This window comes from Taudactylus pleione, unplaced genomic scaffold (assembly GCF_031769625.1).
Source record: "Taudactylus pleione unplaced genomic scaffold, aTauple2 ptg002142l, whole genome shotgun sequence".
NCBI classification, from domain to species: domain Eukaryota; kingdom Metazoa; phylum Chordata; class Amphibia; order Anura; family Myobatrachidae; genus Taudactylus; species Taudactylus pleione.
Window position 1 is genome coordinate 73,152 of NW_028286536.1, and position 15,165 is coordinate 88,316.

The window sequence follows — 15,165 nt, forward strand, 5'->3', positions numbered from 1 at the left end:
GACTTAGTTGCTGAGACTTAGTTGTTGAGACTTAGTTGCTGAGACTTAGTTGCTGAGACTTAGTTGTTGAGACTTAGTTGCTGAGACTTAGTTGCTGAGACAGTTGTTGAGACTTAGTTGTTGAGACTTAGTTGCTGAGACTTAGTTGCTGAGACTTAGTTGCTGAGACTTAGTTGTTGAGACTTAGTTGCTGAGACTTAGTTGCTGAGACTTAGTTGCTGAGACTTAGTTGTTGAGACTTAGTTGCTGAGACTTAGTTGCTGAGACTTAGTTGTTGAGACTTAGTTGTTGAGACTTAGTTGCTGAGACTTAGTTGCTGAGACTTAATTGCTGAGACTTAGTTGTTGAGACTTAGTTGCTGAGACTTAGTTGCTGAGACTTAGTTGTTGAGACTTAGTTGTTGAGACTTAGTTGCTGAGACTTAGCTGTTGAGACTTAGTTGCTGAGACTTAGTTGTTGAGACTTAGTTGTTGAGACTTAGTTGCTGAGACTTAGTTGTTGAGACTTAGTTGCTGAGACTTAGTTGTTGAGACTTAGTTGTTGAGACTTAGTTGCTGAGACTTAGTTGCTGAGACTTAGTTGCTGAGACTTAGTTGTTGAGACTTAGTTGCTGAGACTTAGTTGTTGAGACTTAGTTGCTGAGACTTAGTTGCTGAGACTTAGTTGTTGAGACTTAGTTGTTGAGACTTAGTTGCTGAGACTTAGTTGCTGAGACTTAGTTGTTGAGACTTAGTTGCTGAGACTTAGTTGCTGAGACTTAGTTGTTGAGACTTAGTTGTTGAGACTTAGTTGCTGAGACTTAGCTGTTGAGACTTAGTTGCTGAGACTTAGTTGTTGAGACTTAGTTGTTGAGACTTAGTTGCTGAGACTTAGTTGTTGAGATTTAGTTGCTGAGACTTAGTTGTTGAGACTTAGTTGTTGAGACTTAGTTGCTGAGACTTAGTTGCTGAGACTTAGTAGCTGAGACTTAGTTGTTGAGACTTAGTTGCTGAGACTTAGTTGTTGAGACTTAGTTGTTGAGACTTAGTTGCTGAGACTTAGTTGTTGAGACTTAGTTGCTGAGACTTAGTAGCTGAGACTTAGTTGTTGAGACTTAGTAGCTGAGACTTAGTTGTTGAGACTTAGTTGTTGAGACTTAGTTGCTGAGACTTAGTTGTTGAGACTTAGTTGTTGAGACTTAGTTGTTGAGACTTAGTTGCTGAGACTTAGTTGTTGAGACTTAGTTGTTGAGACTTAGTTGCTGAGACTTAGTTGCAGAGACTTAGTTGCTGAGACTCAGTTGCTGAGACTTAGTTGTTGAGACTTAGTTGCTGAGACTTAGTTGCTGAGACTTAGTTGTTGAGACTTAGTTGCTGAGACTTAGTTGCTGAGACTTAGTTGCTGAGACTTAGTTGTTGAGACTTAGTTGTTGAGACTTAGTTGCTGAGACTTAGTTGCTGAGACTTAGTTGCTGAGACTTAGTTGTTGAGACTTAGTTGTTGAGACTTAGTTGCTGAGACTTAGTTGTTGAGACTTAGTTGTTGAGACTTAGTAGCTGAGACTTAGTTGCTGAGACTTAGTTGCTGAGACTTAGTTGCTGAGACTTAGTTGTTGAGACTTAGTTGCTGAGACTTAGTTGTTGAGACTTAGTTGCTGAGACTTAGTTGCTGAGACTTAGTTGCTGAGACTTAGTTGTTGCTCGCTGTGTAGTGACTCATACTTTTCCTAAATTTATCATCTTATTCTTATCATAGCAGCATACAACATCACCCACGTTGTGCCAGAGACACTAGATTAGTACTTTTGTCGCAGAGCGAGCATTACGATACGCAAGGCGAGGCATGGCGCGGCTGCTCATATCGGAACTCTGGCCCTCATTCAGAGCCAGACGCTCTGAGCAGACCGCACGCTCTGAATGAGGGCCGCCCTCCATAACTATGGAGCGTCCTCCTGGACGCTCGTATAGCTGTGGGTCACCACCCACAGCCTATACGAGCGTGCAGTTTGATGGCCGCGATGGTCTTGACCATCGCGACCATCGAAACTGCGAGCCGGAGCCTGCGGTTGAGGTTTTCAACCGCAAGCCCCGGATTGATTTTGGCTCTATCAGAGCCAAAATCACTCCCACTGACATCACTAGTGATGTCAGTGGGGCCGGCTTCTGACGGTAGGCGCTCCCGTGGGAACGCCCCCGTCAGGGAGGCACGCCCCCGGCACGCCCACCAAAGGGGGCGTGCTGTCAATCAACATCGACAGCACGCCCCCTTCGATCAGACACAACGAGCGAAGGAAAGTCCTTCGCTCGTCGCGTCTGGCGCATGCGCACGACGGAGCTCCCGCCGTCGTGCGCATGCGCAGAGCACACCATCGACCCACTTGCGAGCGGACAGCCGCTTGCGAGTGGGTCTGAATCAGGCCCTCTGTCCTTTGCCTTTTTTATCCAGATTTGCAAATTAGCCGCACACAGAAGTACATGAAATGATAGCGCTCAGCGTCGTAACAAGGCACCACTAATCGGTTTACCATTGCATTGTACTTTGGTTGCATTAGTGATGTGAATAAGATGCATGTACAGTATATATAAGGAAAAAGGTGCTCTACTAAATCACGAAGTCCGTGGCGCACTAAACGGGGTTATTTGGCGCTATTTGAGCAAAGGTGTATATGGACACATCTGTATAAATAAGAGCTTAGAAAGTGGGCGTGGCCTGTTTTTGGAGTACCCATCATGTAATGATATGTTAGGGATGACAGGGAGCTCTAGTCATGTGACTGTGCGTCTGGGCGCAGGATCCTCTCTGTCTGTTATATTCCTGTCGCTGTTTTGTTCCCAATTGTGCAGCACGACGGTATATGTTGGCGCTATATAGATACATGTTAATAATATAATTTGCAGCGCTTAGAAGAGGAGGTTCGATATGAATGAAACACAGATGTTGACCAGGTGAAAAGTTATTATACACTTGGCACAAACATCCAGCAGATAAATGTGAGAATAACACAATAAAGGAATAAAACTATTCCTTATAGAGAATAAAGTAAAAAGAGCAGACGATATGGGTTATTCGCCATCAACGCTTCGTCGTCTTATAATTAACACCGTGTGATTTCTGCACTGCGAGCTGGCGTGAAACATTGCTAAAGTCAGGGCAAAGTTTAGTGTTTGCTGGAGCCTGGACAGAACTGGTCTCAGAGTAAGTGCCCGTCTGTACTGGCCGAGCGTGATGGACTCCGCACCAATCTGATTGGCTGAGAACCAGGGACTTGTTTAAAACACAGATTACAAAAGTGCCTTCACCTCACAATGGAAAAAAGCAGCGCCTGCCAAATATCAGTATTTAAGACACAACCGTTCCCAGTGGCTGCGATACAAATAATGCACTTAACCCTCTGCGCCTGGGATCATGCTGTCACTGTCTGCAGAACCGTCTCCTCCTACACGTGGTCTGGTTACTGTACTACAAGCCGGGGCCTCTTTCTAGCACGGTGACAACATCGTGAAAGCTATATTTAGGGATACTGTGACGCTGGGCAGGTGGATCCGAGCAGAAACATCACTAGATCATTGAGGAGCAACAGGCGGTCCTAGGGTCCCACCGAGCCCTCCGAGGCCTGGTCAGCAGGTCCTAGCTCCTACCTGCTTTATTGTCAGATGTGTTTGCTATAGTTTCTCACACTTGTTTAATGTACACCTCATGGTACGCTCTTATAGATAGGTGTCTCTTTCTTTAAATACATGTATTGTTGTAACTTATCACTGATATGAAGGGTAATGTACGGCCCTCCTGAAGGTCAGTGGGCTTCTGTGCAGCCTCTGAAGGCTGCCTATCACTAGTATCACTGGTCTCGATAGACCTTTTCTGTATTACAATCGCAATCATGGCCTAAACTTAGGCAGGGCCGTCAAGAGACTTTTCGGGTCCTGGTACTATTGGGGACATGGGCTAGTGTGCAGGGACGTGGCCATGTTGGTAATACCGTGGCACTGGGTATATGCTCTGCAGTTAAAGGGGCACATCCACACCATCACGGGAGCCTTGGCTGCACCTTCCTTGCCCCCAGGTGGGCACCTACCTGTGTGGTTTAAAACTTTATGCATTCCAAATTTTTTTCTATTTTTCTGTTCTATAAAATCCACCTCAGGATGAGGATCAGGAAACCTTCATCTGTTGCCACTAGTGATAACGCCATTCATGCATTGGGCATAGGGTTGGCACCAACGAGGATCAGTACATCCTCAGCCTTACACACAATATGCCTATTAATGTTCTTTACCTTCTGCTCCTGATACGCATTTTTCAGGCAGACGTAGTTGGTGAGGGCCCTCATCGCGATGGGTAATTTTCCAATAGTCTTTAAGTCGATGGGTCTCTTCTGCGCGGAGACGATGAGACTGTTCATCCACCAGTACGTTGATTTGGAAAGTAGGTTGACGAATGGCTGCAGGAACCTCACACCCAGGTCTTGGAGATCCTCGGGGGGTTTCACTTTCTGGGGGCTAACGGAAAACACATATTTCTGGAAGAAGAGAAGGAAAATACATGAGATGACCCCCAGCGTACGGCTGGGCAGTGTGCAGAAAGCGGTAACGTACCCGAACTCTAATGACGTTAATCTCCACCGCCATTAGGAGGCCGTACAGGGTGACCATCGTCCCGGTGATGCAGAACCGTAACTGATTCACACCAATTCCCATTTCACAATATTTCACCAGCTTAATGGTTTTGGATATAAAGGCCAATACCCAGTACAGGAAGAGAGCTGGGAAAGAGACACAAGGGTGTAAATCAGATAATGATACAGAGAACGTCACAAACTGATCGCGGAGAGTCCGCGTTATGCCGAGAAGCCTGTTCCCTACAATATGGGCGCGAAACGGTTCCAAATACCACGGACATTGGAGAGATTCCGACCTCGGGGGAGAAAACTGCCTCATTAATGTCCTGCAGTAAACTGTAGGATATATCATATATATATATATATATATATATATATATATATATATATACAGGGCTGTTACAAGAAGCACTCTGGTTATAAGGTTGGTAATGATGAGACGTTTGGGCATCAGATACCTCCCGGGATGCGCTAGACATTTACTGAAAACCAAAAAAATGTAGTTGCAAATTTTGTCACCACGTGACCATGCGGCAATAAAGATCACCTCATCAGCTGTACAGTTGCTGCGGCAACACATTGCCGAAGATTGGGTCATCAGCCGCTGCTGTCGGACTTCTTGGCCGCCCCGGCCATGTGACATCTGTTATTCCCGGCACGCTGCTGACATTACAGTATATGTAACATACGCACTGTCTTACCTAATAACAGTTTGGGGAAGTTTGATGTCTCGATATTATGGTAATAGATTATGGAAGTTGTCGCTGCGATAAATCCGACAATCGCCGGCATGAACAGGTGGAGATGTCGGGAATCCATTTCCCTACAAATAACATATAAGACACAGACACACACTCGTCACTATATAGCTAAACATTCCCATTATTACATTTCATTAGTACATCCTATTAATAACTAATAGCTTCATTATAATAGTTATTTCAAAGTTTTATAGATTGTAAAACTGACGGCCTGAGTCAAAGACGGGCGCTAAAGAGATCGCAGCTGAGAAAATACGCTAAGCAGAAGGGTTGTCCCTTACGTAATGCCAAATCTTCATGCAGTATAATAATAAATGACGCTATGCATGCGGTAAGTGGCGGGATGCATGCAGTAAGTGGCGGGGTTCATGCGGTAAGTGGCCTATGCATGCGGTAAGTGGCGGGACGCATGCGGTAAGTGGCGGGACACATGCGGTAAGTGGCGGGATGCATGCGGTAAGTGGCGGGGTTCATGCGGTAAGTGGCGCTATGCATGCGGTAAGTGGAGGGACACATGCTGTAAGTGGCGGGACACATGTGGTAAGTGGAGGGACGCATGCGGTAAGTGGGGGATGCATGCGGTAAGTGGCAGGATGCATGCGGAAAGTGGCGGGATTCATGCGGTAAATGGCGCTATGAATGCGGTAAGTGGCGCTATGCATGCGGTAAGTGGTGGGATTCATGCGGTAAGTGGCGGGACACATGCGGTAAGTGGTGGGATTCATGCGGTAATTGGCGGGACACATGCGGTAAGTGGCGGGATGCATGCGGTAAGTGGTGCTATGCATGCGGTAAGTGGTGGGATTCATGCGGTAAGTGGTGGAATTCATGCGGTAAGTGGTGGGACGCTTGATCCATGTACTAAGCTCTAAAATATGGTAAAAAAATGCAGTTTTCGGAGGTTTAACCCCATTTCTCATGTGTACTAAGCACCAGAATACGATGCATTCCGGTACTTCAACTCGGTGGGTGACGCTATCTTTAGATGGTGTTACCCAACAGAAGCCTATGGACTTATTTTCAGGGTGCCCCCTGAGAGGGATCCAATCAGATCCCTCCCAGCCCCCCACCCTTCGGTGCGCGCTTCCTTCTACGCATGTGCGGAAGGGCGCCAGAAGGACTTCTGGGACATAAACCTGGAAGTCCCTCTATCGCAAAAGACAGCTCGTACCAGGAGAACTGTCCTTTGTGATTTTCAGATGTCAGTGCTGTAAAAATGCCTGGAAAATGGCTGCAGCGACCTTTTTCCAGTCGTTTTGCGCATGTGCAATACAGGGAAATGGCCGCTGTGGCCATTTTCCCTGTGCCCTGCGCATGTGCTATAGACTCTGGGCACACTCTAGTGCCCAGAGTCTATCAGTGTGGCGCTGGCTGCGCTGCGTTCAGTGCACTGCAGCCACCAGACTGGGAGGAGATGGTCTGTGATGGAGACTGCACACGGGCCCCCTCCTCTGTTGAAAGTGAAACGCCCCTACCCGCGCCTTATTCCTGGGGACATCACTACTGCGCATGCGCAAATCACAGACAATATGGCCGCCGTGCCATTTTCCTGGTGAGTAAAGTCAGAAGTACCAGCTGACGCAGGACTCCGGAGAGGTAGGTATAATAATTATATGGGTGTGTGCAGGGTGTGTGGTGTGAGCCTGACTGGACTCAGGGGCCCGTGTCCATCATACACCTGCACCCATTTTAGATACGCCCCTATATTATACAGTACATATATATCTGTTTATGCAACATGTTTGTCCCAATAGAACATGTGTTATATGAAGTAAGTAATAAAAATGAGTGTGTTGCGTGTAGCACGTGGGATTGGCGTGGACTCACCTGTCTGACACTATGCCCTCTGCGATCTCGCACACGTGGACAAACAGGAGCACAAAGGTCAGCAGCCATCGCAGGTTGTGCCCGGGGAAGTGCAGCCAGGTGTTGTGATGAATTTGGACCTTGGAACTCTGACTTCCCCATCCTGCGCCATACAGGAGAATTAGGAAAGGTAAATTATCCACCAATCAGGAATAAAGACGCATCAGACCCACCCATCAGGGGCTACTAACCAATAAACAGGTAATGATGAGCATGTAACCCACCCATCAGGGGCTACTAACCAATAAACAGGTAATGATGAGCGTGTAACCCACCCATCAGGGGCTACTAACCAATAAACAGGTAATGATGAGCATGTAACCCACCCATCAGGGGCTACTAACCAATAAACAGGTAATGATGAGCGTGTAACCCACCCATCAGGGGCTACTAACCAATAAACAGGTAATGATGAGCGTGTAACCCACCCATCAGGGGATACTAACCAATAAACAGGTAATGATGAGTGCGTAACCCACCCATCAGGGGATACTAACCAATAAACAGGTAATGATGAGCATGTAACCCACCCATCAGGGGCTACTAATCAATAAACAGGTAATGATGAGCGTGTAACCCACCCATCAGGGGCTACTAACCAATAAACAGGTAATGATGAGCATGTAACCCACCCATCAGGGGCTACTAACCAATAAACAGGTAATGATGAGCGTGTAACCCACCCATCAGGGGATACTAACCAATAAACAGGTAATGATGAGCGTGTAACCCACCCATCAGGGGATACTAACCAATAAACAGGTAATGATGAGCATGTAACCCACCCACAGGGGCTACTAATCAATAAACAGGTAATGATGAGCATGTAACCCACCCACAGGGGATACTAACCAATAAACAGGTAATGATGAGCGTGTAACCCACCCACAGGGGATACTAACCAATAAACAGGTAATGATGAGCGTGTAACCCACCCATCAGGGGCTACTAACCAATAAACAGATAATGATGAGCATGTAACCCACCCACAGGGGATACTAACCAATAAACAGGTAATGATGAGCGTGTAACCCACCCATCAGGGGATACTAACCAATAAACAGGTAATGATGAGCGTGTAACCCACCCATCAGGGGCTACTAACCAATAAACAGGTAATGATGAGCGTGTAACCCACCCATCAGGGGCTACTAACCAATAAACAGGTAATGATGATGTTTCTATTCACTTTCATTAAAAAATCGTTCGTCGTTCACCGCGACAGATATTTCTAATATCTGTCAGCGATAAACGATAATTGACCAACATGTTGGAGAGACAAAAGACCCAATTTGTCGGCCGCGGAAGTGCGCATTTTTATCGTTCAGAGCCTATCCATTGGCAGATAAATTGAACGACTGAACGATAAATCGTTCATCGTTCAAATTTATCTGCTAATGGATAGGCCCCTATGTGAGACGTTATTCTTGGTACAAATGTGTCCTCTTGCATCTTTGCCGCTTGTGCAGCAAATAGCACCATGCATGGCGCAAGTTGCGCACTCGCAAACGGGTACGTGCGCTGTGTTTGCACCCATGACTCCATAGGATTGCATGGTGTGAACGCAGTGCGCGGCATGGCGTAGAGCGATGCACACAGACATGGCACATCTGTACAAAGGTTGTTCAAGGGACGAAACGCGTTGACGTCAGCCTCCAGCCTAAATTTGGTTCCAGCCACTGTTCCGGCTCTTGCTACTACCCACTTAGACTATTCGCGGAGCAGCCGGGAACAAAATACCACAGCCACTGCACGCTAAGGGCAGAATCCGCTACACGCTAAGGGCAGCAGCTGCTACACGCTAAGGGCAGCATCCGCTACACGCTAAGGGCAGCATCCGCTACACGCTAGGGGTAGCATCAGCTACACGCTAGGGGCAGCATCCGCTACACGCTAAGGGCAGCAGCCGCTACAGCTGATATGGTCTTAACTAGACAATAATTACTTTCTGCAGGATCTAAGTGTATATTTATATATATCTTTCTAATAGGAATCGCAGTAGATTACTGCTCAGTTTTTGTACTGACACATCTGTACCTGTTGCAGAGCGCTATGCCATTACGTTATAGACACCCTGGAGTCACCAGCAGGACAGGAGGCTGGAGGTGACCCCAGCGGACTCGCTCTTTCATTATATTAGCGTGTATAAAGGTGGTGACTTTCAGGGCTCAATAAAATTAGGAGCGAAGAGGGTGAGTTGACGTTGTAACAACATACAATTCATGCCCCCCCCAACCCAGATCTCACCCCTCACTCGCACATATTTGCTCTTGCCCTTTTGGAACGGTCCCTAAATATTGGGGGTAAGCCACAGGACAGTTCCCATGTGTGAATAATACAGCACAGGTATTATAGACAGACCCTGTCACAGGTGGCTCCCACCTCAAACCAGCCACAAGATTGGGGATCATGGTGCTTACATTACAGGGTGCAGGGGCTGAAGACATCTTACACTGATCCCTATTGTCCTGTATATCAGGGCCAGGCCACTCACCTATAAATAGAATTGGGAAGGTTATAAAGAGCAGGAAGACGTGGGGGACCAGGTTGAGGGCGTCCAGGAAGCAGATATTGTTCAGCACCCCGTTATTCACATTGTACGAAGTTTTCGTGTTGTTACCACAGAACGAGAGGCTCATTTCTCCGGGGAGGAACTCACTGCTGGGAATGGGAAGAGAGACACATTATATTGTAGCTATAAATGCTGGAAGGAAATCAGCAATGTTACATTAATAAGGAGCTCATTTATCATTCAATATTTGTGGCATATTCCCCGAAAACACCTGTTTTCAGGGAATATCCGCAAATATTTCGTATCCCCCAGATGTATTATGGAGGGACCACAGCAGATTTATCCTCTATTTACGACAGCAGCTGCTGCATACCTGTACTTACCTAATTTCAAGTTAGGCACCACTGAGGCGGTCACTTCACTCCCAGCACATTCCAGGAACGGGCACCCTCTCCGAGCCCCTGTCCCTGTGGGTGCTTTTACATATATCCTGGCGCTATTATCGCATCCTGCAATGTGATCATGGGCACTAAAAACAATCTGAGGGCCTGATTCAGAGCCGGATACTCTGACAGAGCGCTCGCTCTGAATCAGGGCCGGTCTTTTTTTTAGAACGGCCTCCTGGCCGCTCGCCTAGCTGTGGGGGACCACCCACGGCTATAGCGAGCGGCCAGGAAGATGGTCGCGATGGTCTTGCTCACTATAGGGCTCGCTATAGGGCTTGCGACGAGACCCTTGTGGTAGGGTCTCGTGGCCGCAAGCCCCAGAGAGATTTCGGCTTGCCGAAATCTCTCCCACTGACATCACGAGTGATGTCAGTGGGGCCGCCCCCAAACGGAGGCGTTCACATGGGAACCCCTCCGATTGGGCAGCCACTCCCCCGGCCCGCCCACCAAAGGGGGCGTGCTGTCACTCAACATCGACAGCATGCCCCCTTTGGTACAAGACCCGGAGCGACGGAGTGCCCGTCGCTATCCGGGTCTCGCGCATGCGCACGATGGAGCCGGCTCCGTCGTACGCATGCGCACTGGCCCACCATCGACCTGGTTGCGAGCGCACAGCGCTTGCGACCGGGTCTGAATCAGGCCCTCAGATCGCATTGAGTTAGTGATCGGTGATAAATGGGCCCCTAAGTATCTATCTGTGGTCTGAACTCTTCATTCTGGGAAAATCTCTACTTAAAGGTCTTTTACAGTTTTCTAAATTCCAAATAAAATGATGAAGTGAGAAGTATATGCAGGGTTGCCTACCTTTAATATTCTCTTCCCGGTAGAAGCCCGGGTAAGAGAAGCAGCAGGGGGCCGACGGGGGCGGGGCTTGACGATTCACGGCATTAAGCCCCAAATGCTGATTCATGCAGAATCACAGCTTAAGCCCCGCCCCCTTCACGGAAACCCGCGATTGCCGCGGGTATTCTCCTAATTCTGCCCACTTCACTAGGAAGTGGGCAGAATGCAGGAGAAATGCCGAAAAATCGGGAGCCTCCCGCGAAAACCGGGAGGGTAGGCATGTATGAGTATACGTCATAAGGATGTATTCAATTAGAAGCGAAAAGCCATTTTCCGCATAAAAGGTATCGCAAATCGCGGCTTTTCGTGTGGTCGGAACTTATCTCTACGCGGAAAGTCAGTGCAATGTAATATGTGAAAAAGATTCTGAATAGCAGGAGAAAAAAAGCGCAACATTTTTATTTTGGGGTGAAAACGTGGGGAAACCTCTTGGAACCCTCGGGACAGCCCCCCTAAAGGACAACTGTGTCAAAAAATCAGTGAAAAAAAACATAAGTACACCCCAAAAGTACTTTCATTTTGGGGGCGAAAAGTACAAAGTGGGGGGGCAAGCATAAAAACTAGTGAAATAGACTTCTTAGGGGTCTGCAAGGAGGGGTCAGGGGTTTAGGATTACAGGTGTATGTGACAGGTGCGTTTTTCACATTTTTTTATACTTCACTTTAGAGAATGTAAAATATCCTAGCCCCCATTATCATGTTCCCCAAATCTGACAGGACTACTTATTTACACCAAAAAACACAGCTTAATGCCATTCTTCACCACTTTAATACGCTAATAATAAGGACTTGAAACAACTTCAGTACCCCAAATAGTTTTATTAGGGCTATTGGACACTTCTACATTCATCCCCAATGTTAGTGCATTTATTTGGGGGGTTCAGACTGATTTCCCCTATTCTGACGGTACGTTCCGCCTGTTCTGCATTCGCCGCTTGCCGTTTTTGCCTGGTTAGTAATTGAATAGAGCAAAAAGTGGGGATACGCACGATAAGGTTTCGTGTCCAAAATACGCGATGTAGGCGAAAAGTCGAGTAGGCGGAACTTTTTCACCGAGGCAAAACTAATTGAATACGGCCCATAGTGCGAGAAGTATATGTCATAGTGCGAGAAGTATACGTCATAGTGCGAGAAGTATATGTTATAGTGCGAGAAGTATACGTTATAGTGCGAGACGTATACATTATAGTGCGAGAAGTATACGTCATAGTGCGAGAAGTATACGTCATAGTGCGAGAAGTATACGTCATAGTGCAAGAAGTATACGTCATAGTGCGAGAAGTACACGTCATAGTGCGATAAGTATATGTTATAGTGCGAGAAGTATACGTTATAGTGCGAGACGTATACATTATAGTGCGAGAAGTATACGTCATAGTGCGAGAAGTATACGTCATAGTGCGAGAAGTACACGTCATAGTGCGAGAAGTATACGTCATAGTGCGAGAAGTATATGTTATAGTGCGAGAAGTATATGTTATAGTGCGAGAAGTATACATCATAGTGCGAGAAGTACACATCATAGTGCGAGAAGTATATATCATAGTGCGAGAAGTATACGTTATAGTGCGAGAAGTATACGTCATAGTGCGAGAAGTATATGTTATAGTGCGGGAAGTATAAGTCATAGTGCGAGAAGTATATGTTATAGTGCGAGAAGTATACGTCATAGTACGAGAAGTATATGTTATAGTGCGAGAAGTACACGTCATAGTGCGAGAAGTATACATCATAGTGTGAGAAGTATACCTCATAGTGTGAGAAGTATACATCTTAGTGCGAGAAGTATACGTCATAGTGCGAGAAGTATACGTCATAGTGCGAGAAGTATATGTTATAGTGCGAGAAGTATACGTCATAGTGCGAGAAGTATACGTCATAGTGCGAGAAGTATATGTTATAGTGCGAGAAGTACACATCATAGTGCGAGAAGTATACGTCATAGTGTGAGAAGTATACCTCATAGTGTGAGAAGTTTATGTCATAGTGCGAGAAGTATACGTTATAGTGCGAGAAGTATACGTTATATTGCGAGAAGTATACGTCATAGTGCGAGAAGTATACGTCATAGTGCGAGAAGTATATCTTATAGTGCGAGAAGTATACGTCATAGTGCGAGAAGTATACATCATAGTGTGAGAAGTATACCTCATAGTGTGAGAAGTATACATCTTAGTGCGAGAAGTATACGTTATAGTGCGAGAAGTATACGTCATAGTGCGAGAAGTATATGTTATAGTGCGAGAAGTATACGTCATAGTGCGAGAAGTATACGTCATAGTGTGAGAAGTATATGTTATAGTGCGAGAAGTATACGTCATAGTGCGAGAAGTATATGTTATAGTGCGAGAAGTATACGTCATAGTGCGAGAAGTATATGTTATAGTGCGAGAAGTACACATCATAGTGCGAGAAGTATACGTCATAGTGTGAGAAGTATACCTCATAGTGTGAGAAGTTTACGTCATAGTGCGAGAAGTATACGTTATAGTGCGAGAAGTATACGTTATATTGCGAGAAGTATACGTCATAGTGCGAGAAGTATACGTCATAGTGCGAGAAGTATATCTTATAGTGCGAGAAGTATACGTCATAGTGCGCTGAGCAAGCGTCTGTGGAACGTCTGAGGATAATGACAATGAGGATTTATGTTTAGACACTGCGGAGCGTTAAATCATTAAGATGAATATTTTTTGAGTCAGGGCAATGGATCGTTTTTGTGTTATATAATAAGTAATGTAATATAGCTAATAGTCCTGTGAATTTCCACGTTGCCTTATATATGGCAGCAGAAGCCGCTGTTACATAGCCACGTGCAGTTAGATTTTCCATTCAGATGATAAAATCTCCATTGAACAAACTGAGATTTATTTTGTTTAGAGACCGCGCAGCTGAGCTCATTCATCCAAGTGAAATACGGTGTCGCTGATGTACAGTAATCTCCTCTTGGCGACGCTCCGGTTGCAGCTTTGCTTTCCCTCTCATTGCATGTAATGTATTAATTGGAGGAGTAAATGTCAGGAGCGGATTAGTGATGATATTTCTGTGTTTATACTTCTGGTAATTGTCCTGGTTCTCTGCTCATAGCGGACGTCTATAGCGATCGATGGGATGGGAGACTCCCTGCTGCGTTTAGTCCATGATCCTCCCACATTTCTGGAAGTAATTTGCTATGAAGATTGTAGAACAACAACTTTCTAAATTATATCATTGTGGATGCTCAGGGTTTAAGATGGACCAGAAATGGCCACATTGGGCCCCGAAGGTGTATCCAAAATATTACAGCAAATTAGGTCAACTCATCTGTATCGTCTTAGGGATAAAATAAAGCCTCCTAGAGACATTACTGTGGGGCACATTTATCAATAATCGCATTCGCAATGCGATATGTGCGCAATATTAGTGGCCAAAACAGATTGCAGGATGCGATTATACCGCCCAGATGTATGAAATAGCGCAGGCAGGGACAGGGACCCTCTCCCGCTACATTTTACCAGGTGTAGCCCATAGGTTACAGTGGCACAATGCCATCTTCAGATGGCATTAGCTGTGGGGGACAAGCTCCGGGATGCTTTGCAGCTGCTATCAGGTATGAAGGGACCACAGCAGACATCAGAGATCCCTCCATAATACATTCAGGAGATACTTAATATTTATATGTATCCCAGAAAAGTGGCTCAAATATTTAATGTGAAAGCCAGTTATATATAACAGATCAGAATGATTAATGCGAGGTGGGGGGTAGCTCTCAGCCGAGCCAGGTGGGCTTCTTATCTGCTGTGGTCTACGCTAGGCAGAATATAGGAACGTCAGACATTATCCATTGCTGAAACCTCAAATACTCTAGATGTGGAGCGAGACACAACCCACCTAGACCCCCGTCTTACTCCTGATGAGCTCTTTGTGGTCCCTGTCATCTCTAAGGTCTGAGGCCTACCACCGATTGGACACAGGTCCACTAGGGCCTCAGAATTTCCTGCCCAAGTGCTTAAAACTAATTAAAAGCAACTTTAAAAAAAAAATTCACATTACAGACGCAGCTTCATTATTATAGCACCAACTAATCTGATTGTTGCTGCAGCAAATACATCTCCAGATCCTGAGGGACCGGTCCAGTCCCACTGCTGGCACAAACACTGATT

At 46.1% G+C, this 15,165-nt stretch overlaps 1 protein-coding gene across 1 annotated transcript in view; it reads right to left on the minus strand.

Annotated features, from left to right (window-relative positions):
- Positions 1–15,165, minus strand: part of LOC148435659 (ATP-binding cassette sub-family C member 9-like) — a gene marked incomplete at its 3' end in the record, with an annotated part of 96,732 nt that overhangs the window by 69,506 nt on the left and 12,061 nt on the right. The window contains exons 2-6 of the mRNA XM_088465681.1: positions 9,718–9,884; positions 7,185–7,326; positions 5,298–5,419; positions 4,574–4,740; positions 4,255–4,497 (exon numbers count right to left, since the gene is read on the minus strand). Of these exons, the coding sequence (XP_088321807.1) occupies positions 4,255–4,497; positions 4,574–4,740; positions 5,298–5,419; positions 7,185–7,326; positions 9,718–9,884 (841 nt within the window). The remainder of the gene's footprint in view (positions 1–4,254; positions 4,498–4,573; positions 4,741–5,297; positions 5,420–7,184; positions 7,327–9,717; positions 9,885–15,165) is intronic.